The sequence below is a fragment of the Triticum aestivum genome, chromosome 4A (genome assembly GCF_018294505.1).
Source record: "Triticum aestivum cultivar Chinese Spring chromosome 4A, IWGSC CS RefSeq v2.1, whole genome shotgun sequence".
NCBI classification, from domain to species: domain Eukaryota; kingdom Viridiplantae; phylum Streptophyta; class Magnoliopsida; order Poales; family Poaceae; genus Triticum; species Triticum aestivum.
Genome location: NC_057803.1, coordinates 144,387,841 through 144,399,133, shown reverse-complemented (window position 1 = coordinate 144,399,133; position 11,293 = coordinate 144,387,841). Strand labels below are relative to the sequence as shown.

The following is an 11,293-nucleotide window of genomic DNA, read 5'->3' as shown; positions in this document are numbered from 1 at the left end:
CAACTCATGTCAATGGTTAGGAAACCTTAACCATCTTTGATCAATGAGCTAGTCTAGTAGAGGCTCACTAGGGACACGGTGTTTGTTTATATATTCACACATGCATCAAGGTTTCCAATCAATACAATTCTAGCATGAATAATAAACGTTTATCATGAATAAAAAAATATTGCCTCTAGGGCATGTTTCCTTCACTTAGACCATGAGAACATAGTATACCAACATACCGGATGGTTACTTTGAGATTGCCAAACATCACACCGTAACTAGGTGCCAATAAAAATAACTTACAGGTGTATCAAAAAAGTATTGTTGTGGATATAATCCTAACAATAGTGCATGGCGTATGTATATATATGGAGGCAATCAAATCTACCAATCAGTGCGGACGGGAGTACGCATATGGATTTATACTAGTTCAGGCCCTCCCCGGTGAAGGTAATACTCTACCGCTGTGATGCTCTTAGCTCTTGGTATAAGGTACGATATATCGATGTTCAACCTTCAGCCCAATGCTCCCATTCCTCCTTAAATAGAGTGTGTTAGGATGAAGGCCATTACAGACATGTATTAATGCTATTCATGGTCTCATATGTGGCCGACTGTTCCTTGACTATTATTGTTAGTAATTTTCGTTTTTAACTAAATTATATCATAATTGGGTAACTGAAGTCATTAAGCATCGTGGGTGGCATTGGTATCCTAGGTTGTAGTCGACTATAAGCACTATTTCATTTGAGATCATCTTAAAAACATTTTTCTATATCAAAATTTGGTGTCAACACACGCCTTATCTAGCAGAAACTCCTATGCATCATCTTGTTGTACTGCAGCCGGGAGATCTGCCGCCTCATGGTGCAGAAATTTCAAGTAACCTTTTGTAGACGTAGACGTAGCATTACTCCAAAATATTACCCCCAAAGTGATACTTTTTGTTAGGTCCCACAAATGATAGTTTTTGGCAATTTACTGCACGAGGATAATTGGTTCTCTCCTTCTAATACTTGGCTACATTTGGTCCCGATGACTATAATTCCTATGCTTGTAGATGAATAAAGGATGTTTGAAGTGTCAAAAAAAAAGAAACACGCCTTGTCTAGCAGATGCTCCTATGCATCATCTCATTGTACTGCAGCGAGGAGATCTGCCGCTGCATCCTCATCTGCGAGTAGAAGTTGGCGATGAACTCCTCCGCCTTGACGTCCACCCCGGCGTCCTCGCCGTCCTCTTGTTCCACGGCGCCGAAGTCCGCGCAGCTCGCTCCCATCACCGCCCGCTGGAGCAGCTGCTCCTCCGCGCAATCGTCGAGGTTCTCGACGCCGTACTCGCTCAGCCCGGCACCGTGGCCGTCCCCGACGCTGCCCGCGACCCTCTCGAGCGGGTCGCAGAAGAAGTAGCGGTCGCCACTGTAGTCGTCGGGGGTGTCCGGGACGGCGGGGGCGATGCAGGGGATGAAGCGGAGCACGCGCGCGGAGGGGGCGCGGAACCGGAACGCCGGAGTCTCGTCGATGGAGAACTCGCGCTCACCGTAGCGCAGCCGGTCGCTGCGCCCGCTGCACCCCAGGGTCTTGAGCAGGCCGAGACCGCGCACGACGATTCCCTTCCGCGCCCGGAGCGCCGCCAGCCGCAGCAGCCGCCACGCCCGCCCTCGTATCGACGCCCTTCTCGTCGCCTTAGGCGTCGTCGTTGCCATTGTAGTGCTGTCTACCAGAATGGCAGCCTCCCCTGTTGCTTGCTGCAATGCTGCTCTGCTGTTTCGCTTCTACTACCACGCTAAGTTACTGATGAATGAGATGAGTGGGGCAGTGCTGCATAAATAGGGAGCTGGCAGCTGGCTTTGCTTGTGCTGTGTGTCGTGTGGCGGGAGCCGGAGCGCGACGTGAGAGAAGAGAAGCGAGCGCGTTTGTTTGGCTGCTTGCTTCGTGGTTGGCACAGAGCTGGAGGCTAGAGCGGCGGGGTGACTACTGACTAGGGTCGTGTCGTGTGGGCGTCCGCCAGGGAAGGGTGGACGCATAGTACGCGCCGGATCGACCAGACGGACGGCGGGAAGGAAGCGATGCGTTTCTGGACGTGGGTTCAGTTTCCAGCTCCTGGTTTTCCGAACACGGTTTTGTTTTGCCTGCCAGAGTACTGACGGCAAACTGTGAAGAGTGAAGACTGGGACCTGCTGGATTTACGTGCTTTTTTTGGCGGCCAATTTACGTGCTTTCCTTGGTGCTTCGTGCTACGTTTTGTTGTATACATGGCCTCAACTGTAGTTTTCTTGGCGCAGACAAAGCTTTGCCGTGGATTTTGCTTCCAGTCCCGCCTCAGTTCTAGTAGTGAGATAGTGTCAAAGGTCGATTTGTAGTACAGGAACATGTACAAAAAATAAAGGTAGTATCTTAAGGCATCTCCAACCCGACCCTCAAATCCGACACCGTATCCGTTCGTGGACAGGTGTGCAAAGTTTAATAAACTAAATAGGTTCTATTAAACAAGACAGATTTCAACATAATTCGCATAGAACAAACGATATTTTCCCGCTCCTTTGCTTCTTTCCCCTTTCTTCCACCAAGGCCCATATATCTTCCGGGGGTTCCGGTAACCTCTCGATGTTCCGGTATACTCCCGTTTTTATCCGGAACCATTCCGATGTCCAAACATAGGCTTTCAATATATCGATCTTTACGTCTCGACTATTTCGAGACTCATCGTCATGTCCGTGATCAAATCCGGGACTCCAAACTACCTTCTGTACATCAAAACACATAAACTCGTAATACCGATCGTCACCGACCATTAAGCGTGCGGAACCTACGGGTTCGAGAACTATGTAGACATGACCGAGACATGTCTCCGGTCAATAACCAATAGCGGAACCTGGATGCTCATATTGGTTCCTACATATTCTACGAAGATCTTTATCGGTCAAACTGCATAACGACATATGTTGTTCCCTTTGTCATCGGTATGTTACTTGCCCGAGAGTCGATCGTCGGTATCTCAATACCTAGTTCAATCTTGTTACCGGCAAGTCCCTTTACTCATTCCGTAATGCTATATCCCGTAACTAACTCATTAGCTATATTGCTTGCAAGGCTTATAATGATGTACATTACCGAGAGGGCCCAGAGATACCTCTCCGACAATTGGAGTGACAAATCCTAATCTTGATCCATGCAAGCTCAACAAACACCATCGGAGACACCTGTAGAGCACCTTTATAATCACTCATTTACGTTGTGACGTTTGGTAGCACATAAATGTTGGGGAACGTAGTAATTTCAAAAAAATTCTTACGCACACGCAAGATCATGGTGATGCATAGCAACGAGAGGGGAGAGTGTGATCTACGTACCCTTGTAGATCGACAACGGAAGCGTTAACTTGGTTGATGTAGTCGTACGTCTTCACGGCCCGACCGATCAAGCACCGAAACTACGGCACCTCCGAGTTCTAGCACACGTTCAGCTCGATGACGATCCCCGGACTCCGATCCAGCAAAGTGTCGGGGAAGAGTTCCGTCAGCACGACGGTGTGGTGACGATCTTGATGTACTACTGTCGCAGGGCTTCGCCTAAGCACCGCTACAATATTACCGAGGACTATGGTGGAAGGGGGCACCGCACACGGCTAAGAATATGATCACGTGGATCAACTTGTGTCCTTAGGGGTGCCCCTTGCCTCCGTATATAAAGGTTCAAAGGGGGGGGGGGGGCTGGCCGACCAAGAGGAGGCGCGCCAGGAGGAGTCCTACTCCCTCCGGGAGTAGGACTCCCCCCCTTTCCTAGTTGGAATAGGATTCGTGGAGGGGGGAAAAGAGGAGAGAGAGGAGGAAGGGGGGCCGGCCCCCTCTCCTTGTCCTATTCGGACCAAGGGGGGAGGGGCGCGTGGCCCATCTCTGGCCACCTCTCCTCTCTTCCACTAAGGCCCACTAAGGCCCATATACCTCCCGGGGGGGTTCCGTTAACCTCCCGGTAATCCGGTAAAATCCCGATTTCATCCGGAACACTTCCGATATCCAAACATAGGCTTCCAATATATCAATCTTTATGTCTCGACCATTTCGAGACTCCTCGTCATGTCCGTGATCACATCCGGGACTCCGAACAACCTTCGGTACATCAAAACGCATAAACTCATAATATAACTGTCATCGAAACCTTAAGCGTGCGGACCCTACGGGTTCGAGAACAATGTAGACATGGCCGAGACACGTCTCCAGTCAATAACCAATAGCGGGACCTGGATGCCCATATTGGTTCCTACATATTCTACGAAGATCTTTCATCCGTCAGACCGCATAACAACATACGTTGTTCCCTTTGTCATCGGTATGTTACTTGCCCGAGATTCGATCGTCGGTATCCTATACCTAGTTCAATCTCGTTACCGGCAAGTCCCTTTACTCGTTCTGTAATACATCATCCCGCAGCTAACTCATTAGTTGCAATGCTTGCAAGGCTTAAGTGATGTGCATTACCGAGAGGGCCCAGAGATACCTCTCCGACAATCGGAGTGACAGATCCTAATCTCGAAATACGCCAACCCAACATGTACCTTTGGAGACACCTGTAGATCTCCTTTATAATCACCCAGTTACGTTGTGACGTTTGGTAGCACACAAAGTGTTCCTCTGACAAACGGGAGTTGCATAATCTCATAGTCATAGGAACATGTATAAGTCATGAAGAAAGCAATAGCAACATACTAAACGATCGGATGCTAAGCTAATGGAATGGTTCATGTCAATCAGATCATTCAACTAATGATGTGATCCCGTTAATCAAATAACAACTCTTTATCCATGGTTAGGAAACATAACCATCTTTGATTAACGAGCTAGTCAAGTAGAGGCATACTAGTGACACTTTGTTTGTCTATGTATTCACACATGTATTATGTTTCCGGTTAATACAATTCTAGCATGAATAATAAACTTTTATCATGATATAAGGAAATAAATAATAACTTTATTATTGCCTCTAGGGCATATTTCCTTCAATAAAGTGTTTCTCCGGTATTCGAGAGTTGCATGATCTCATAGTCATAGAAACATGTATAGTTATGGAGAAAGCAATACCAACAAACTAAACGATCATCGTGCTAAGCTAACAGATGGGTCAAGTCAATCACATCATTCTCTAATGATGTGATCCCGTTAATCAAATGACAACTCATGTCTATGGTTAGGAAACATAACCATCATTGATTCAACGAGCTAGTCAAGTAGAGGCAAACTAGTGACACTTTGTTTGTCTATGTATTCACACATGTACTAAGTTTTCGGTTAATACAATTCTAGCATGAATAATAAACATTTATCATGATATAAGGAAATATAAATAACAACTTTATTATTGCCTCTAGGGCATATTTCCTTCAGATATGTTGAAGTCGGATTGGCTCGGAGAGCACCCCCGAGTCGTTCACCGTCGCAGCTAGCTATTAGCAGTACCACCCAGGATGTGGTGGTATCTCAGGATCTGTCTCGACATCCGACATGAAACATTCACTGTGGCGGAATGACAGGGCAGGTGGAGACTACCTAGAAGAGAGGTGGGCCTGGATCCTGGTCAGGATCTATGGTTATTTCATAATAACACACTTAACGAGATTTGGATATTTGATTTGAGACTGGCACTGGCATATACGCACTAACCGCCACGTGGAATAATGGTTATGGGGCCCTCGGCGTCGTCAGTTCCTCTCAAAAACTCTGTCACATGTCACAGTTGAGCGGCATGCCCGGTGTGTATACAGAGGTGGGATTGGTCCCGGCCATCCTCGCAATGTGCAGGAGTGCTTAGGATGATTGGCCAATGAACCCTTCGTGCTTAGGATGTAGACCGGCATGTTGACCTCTCTAGAGAGCCTAGGTAGGACTTCGACGTGTAGATTATCTGAGGCCCGACATTACCTAGAAAAGTGTGTCCGACAGAGGTAATCAAGTGTATCGGGTTATGTGGTGCACCCCTCCAGGGAAGTTAAACTATTCAAATAGCCATGTCCACGATAACATGATGACTTGAAGTTGTATCCCGGCCTCTTACAACTAAAACTGGATACTTGATGAAACACCCAGATAACAAACAGATACCCCCAGAGATCGCTTTCCCACAAGGAGACGAGGAGAGGATCTCTGGGCAGGTTATTGTTATATGTATGTACAAGATGATACCATATAGGCTCCTCTTTTCTACTGCTAAAAGATGTAGTCTCCGATAGGTTGAGCTTCTCCCACTTATTCAGACATTTCCGCAGTTTAGTCCACAGATATTACCCCTTTCCTTTGATACTGATACATATCTAGTATAGATCTGATGTAAGTATTGTGATTACTTTGGATGAGTCCTCGCCATCTTTGCTACACTTTTCATTCAACCCGGTTGCTGCAACAACTGGTAGCGCCGCGGATGCAGGTTACCCTGATGGTGTGTACTATATGGACACCGATGACCAGGAGTAGTCCGGTTGTCCCAGATAGGAGGCCTCGGCTTTTGATCTAGCGTCATTGTTTTGCTCAGTCTTCTTAAGGCAAAACTTGTCTTTTTTTTAGAAAAGGAGGATGGCCCCCAACCTCTGCATCTGGGAGATGTATGCGGCCACTTTATTGATTATTCTCGAGGACCTACAAAGTATTACAACAATATGCCTGAATCCACCATCTTGGCTACATATGCCACTACTCCTATCCATATGATGAAGGGGTGCTAGCTGGGCCAAATACCCAGACCACTCACCTAAGCCTATCATCAAAAGCCAAAAGCCCCAGCCGAGCCACATACCGGGTCTGGGGCTTAAACTGGTCTGACGCACTCATAAGTGTCGCCGCCACCATCCTCCACAGGTCCGTCCATCACCGCGCATCGAGCGCCGAGTCTCCACTGCGCCACGCCACCGAGATCCGCCGTCATCAACGTGTAGGATGAAGCACCGCTCCACCAAAAAAACCCGCCCACTAGTCCCTCGATCCTGTGTACGCCTCCAAGAATGACGCCCCCAAGGAGGAAATGACACCAACGCGTCGTCGTCATCCGATCTACTGATTTAGGGTTTCCCCCGAAGGTAGCAGATAGAGGTCTGGAGCTTCTCCGCGGCGATGCCTTCAAGAAGGTAATGACACAAAAGAGTGCCGCCAACGCCGGTCTTGGCATCAAGCCAAGAACAAAGTTTTCACCTGGATCCGCTCGAAGAACCTCCATCAAGCATCGTGTGCATGGGTCGCCGCCGATCTGAGCCGCCGCACATCGAGCAAGCCGCACCGGACAGAACAGATCTGTCCGGAGGGCAAACCACGCATGGCGCCGACCCAACCACCGGGCCCTCCATGCCGCCACGCCAATCCGAGGTCAGATGGTCCGTCGCTGCAGACCTGGCCGCCGCCGCCGAACGCAGCCAAGGCCGCTGCCCGACGTAGGGCCGGCCGCCGCACTCGCCACCACCACCGCCCTAGGACGAGGCCGCCGCCGCGCCGCCGCCGGTCAAGGCAGGCCCGCCACGCCACGAAAGCTAGATCGGCCGTGCCACCACACGCCGCGGGGCTCCGCACCGCCCCCATGGCGCGGGAGAGAGGGAAGGCCCCCGTCACCGTCGTCAGCCCCCGGGCTATAGGCCGGCGGCGTCCTTCGGCGGCAACGAAGGGAGGGATGGAAGGACGGGGAGCCCCCGGCGGCCAGGGTTGGGATCCCGTCCGTGTCGCTCGAGCGGGGGCGACGCGGGGGGAGTGGATATGTTTTCTTGTCTAACCATGTCTGTACTCAAATAATATTTGCTTTCATGACTGATGTATTATGGATCCTCGTGACCCTGACTTGTACTATAAAGATTTATGTTTAATTTGTGTCGCGGAGTTGTGTTGTGATATTAGCGTGGGTCACCGTTCATGATCCGACATGATGCGTGTATGGTTAGTACACGATTATAAATGGGGCGTCACAGCAGAAGGTCTCTAATGAAGAAGAAGAGATGATGCCGGTGAGACATCGGCGGTGTCGACCCGCTCCTTTGCGAGTCGTGGCGCTTCCGATGTGGGGGCCGCCTTCTCCTTCGTGATGCCCTCGAACTCTTCAATGTTGAGTCAGAGCGTTCTTGGCTTCTTGCAGTGGAGGCGCCTCGCGGCTGTCTCCATCATGGCGAGGACCTCGACTAGGATCTTCTTCTCCGAATTGACCTTCACGAACATCGCGTAGGGTTGGGAGGACCTTGTGCCTGTGCGGGAGGAACCGGCGTCCGTCGCCACTCTGCGCGGTCCGCTGCCTCTCGCGCCGTATGGTGTGTGCCTCCGATTTGGGGGTCCTTGTACGGTGGCTCGACGTGAGCACGAGCATCAAACGCTTGCCGTGAGGAGCTGGGGCCAGAGGGAAGCGCCCAATGACAGATCATGGATGAATGTATGTGAGAGACTTTGATTGTATTATGTTAAACAAATTGGAAGATCTACCGCCGGGTCGAGGGCAACATTTTGGAGAGAGAAAGTTTGACAGAAATTGAGAAATCAATAGAAACTAGTATAACGCCCGTGCGTTGCCACGGGCTCTTCAAAATTTATAATCAGTATCTTTCATTTATCATCCCCTCATATTGGGTAATTATGGGGTGCTCTAATTAGAAACACAACAATCAAATATTAGGAAATTTCACCGAACGAACAACAACGAATAATACGATATCTATCAAACGAATAAAATGAGGTCATATTTTTGGTCCGTCATGCACTTCTGTTGAAAAGTGCCTATCCCTTTTAGAATCAACCCACTATTTGCTCGCACGCAAAAAAAATACATCTCTAAAGTGGGGAACCGATCGGTGCCAAAAAGAACTCAAACTCCTATCCAATCTCGACTTCGTGCTCTTCCACTTCCATTGATAAAGATGGGACGTCAAGGGTTTCATCATGATGACCTCGAGCAGCCGCCGACATCCCTCCCCACATCTACCCCTACCCCCTGCTGCCGCTTGCACTGTCCTTGCTCCTCGAGGGAGCTAGGGACACAATGTTCTCTAGGATGGGCATGACCAGATCCACGAGGAGGCCACATTCTTCCATGGGAACCCAACCAAGCACACCACCCTCCGCAACCATCCAATCCCAGCCTAACAAAGGCAAGACCCGCCATCGATCCACAAATCAGGCTCGCCGCATCCAGGTTCACTGCAAGTCTGCGACGAGTCTGTAGTCGACATCTTGACTTTGGCTATCCCCGCGGAAGAATCATCGGATCCTGCTTACTTTTACCATCACTTCGTCTCTTCCCAAGGCAGCGACACCACCCAGCCAATCACCACCACCGCTTGCGGCTTGCCTACATAAAATCATGAGAAATCCCCACGGCGGTGCTGTAAGATCACCTTGGCGACCTCGACAGTGACCGACTGGTCTAAGATCTAAGCTAGCCGCTCTTTGTAGAAACCAATAGAAGTAGGCATGTGACTCAGATTTGTTCTTTGGTGTGCATGCGTTTCTTGCTGCCCACCAGCTCTTGTCTATAACTCGCCTATCTCTGTACCAGCTCTTGGTCTACAACTCTCCTATCTCCATGCTCGAGACGACCAAGCTCGATGCGCAAGCCGCATACGTCTGCTAGAGCTATATCCAGGCCCTATGATTTTTGGATCACTGGCACTATGGGTGCCAGGACCGGAGTCGCCCTCATCCATCAAGTGGATCAAGGAGGCCCACCACCTAGACTCTACATCGCAACATTTTGTGTTTTCCTATAAAAAGTAAAGAACCTTCTTTAATAAACGTAAATATAACCTTTTGGTTTTATAGTCTCAACTTTCCTACACTCCAATACCAGAAGGATTTCTTGATTTTATTTAATGACCTTCTTGAATGTCATTCACTTAGAAAGGTAGTAATACAATCTGTAATATTAAGGCAAATTATTAGTCATATTAAAGTGCAAAAGGCCCTATAGGAGTCAAAGCATGACTTTTATGGTTATACTGTAATTTGCAAGATCTGAGATTTATGCAAGTGTACAATTAGAGAAGAGCCAATTAAATAGATTTTTCACATTCAAAATAGTACGATTAGCAGTAGCACTTCAATTTTTTCATGTTTGATCAGCTTGCTAGGTGGTTATCACTAAGCATGTTGAAACGATGAGCATAACCTAACTTAGTTCAGTACGTGTTGCTGCAAATTAGTTCAGTATGTACGAAGCTGTTGCTAATTTCAATGCCTGGCTGTTGCAAGTTTCTAATGAAAAAGTACTTCAGGTCAAAGGTCAGGGAATATACACTTTTGTTATCATGGTTGTTTCCTTATAGTGAACAACTTTGATCACCACTTCAGCAGCTACTATCTATAAGAAGACATTAGCTAAGTAGATACAGGCAAAGAAAGCATGTAGGCAAAACCAGAATTAAAAACATCCTTCTCAATGGAGCTCGTGCAGTTCGGAAGACCCTAATCATCGATGAGGGACCCCTCCGATGGTAGCATGGCGTGACAATTGCCGTCAATGACGACACCCAAAGTACCTTGCACAATCCATCGATCCAGTTCGGAACAATCAAGCACATACCTTGCAAAGTGATGTGGATCTGAAGCAGAGGTGGGAAGGTAAAGGCTCAGGTGAGGTGGAATGAGACGTTGATATAGAAGTGAACGCATGAGAATAAGGCGGTGCCCAGGATGGATCTCCATCGGAGGAGGCCGGATCCGCTGGGGAGGAGGTCGCTGTAGTACCTGCCATCTGTGCGATGGATCACGGGGCTGGCAGGCAGGGGGAGGGGATAGGAGGGAGCGGGTGGGCTAGAGCGCAGATGGCGGGTGCCCCCGACGACGGCTGGGAAGGATGGTGGAGGAGGTGGATGAGGATGGCGGCGGCGGCGTCTGCGGTTGCGCCTCGTCCGCAGCCGTGCTGGTGGTGGTCGATGCGAGAGCCGGATGGCGTCGGCCAGAATCAGGCAGGGGCGACAAAGATTTAGAGGAGAGAGAGAATGGAGGCGATGAGCGATGGGAGGAAGGGCCATCGGCGATTGGGGTGGCCTCAAATCCGCCCTCCGTGGCCGCCTATTTCATGGGACGAACACCCGTGCTCACCGTCGGGCTCGCCTTCGGCCGCTGCCTCGCCCACATTCACGACGTAGAGCCCCTTCCTCCAATCCCATTTGCTAGGGAGGCAGCGTCATCCTTCATCGCAGAGAACGAGTCCACACTGAGATCCCAACCAGATCGTGATTGCGCCTCCCCAAACCGCAGCGACACATCCCACTCCATCAACGACCAACCTATATGAGGCGGAGGGTCAGTGTAGGACGCGAGCGCCGTCACCATGGACGTGGGGGACGCCGTAGG

General features: G+C 49.4%; 1 protein-coding gene across 1 annotated transcript; it reads right to left on the bottom strand.

The window, feature by feature from the left end:
- Positions 1 to 965: 965 nt before the first annotated feature.
- LOC123081876 (uncharacterized) lies at positions 966 to 1,861 on the bottom strand. Its single transcript, XM_044504390.1, has one exon. It carries the CDS (start codon positions 1,691 to 1,693, stop codon positions 1,097 to 1,099), a length of 597 nt encoding a protein of 198 aa, XP_044360325.1. The 5' UTR covers positions 1,694 to 1,861; the 3' UTR covers positions 966 to 1,096.
- Positions 1,862 to 11,293: the final 9,432 nt, after the last annotated feature.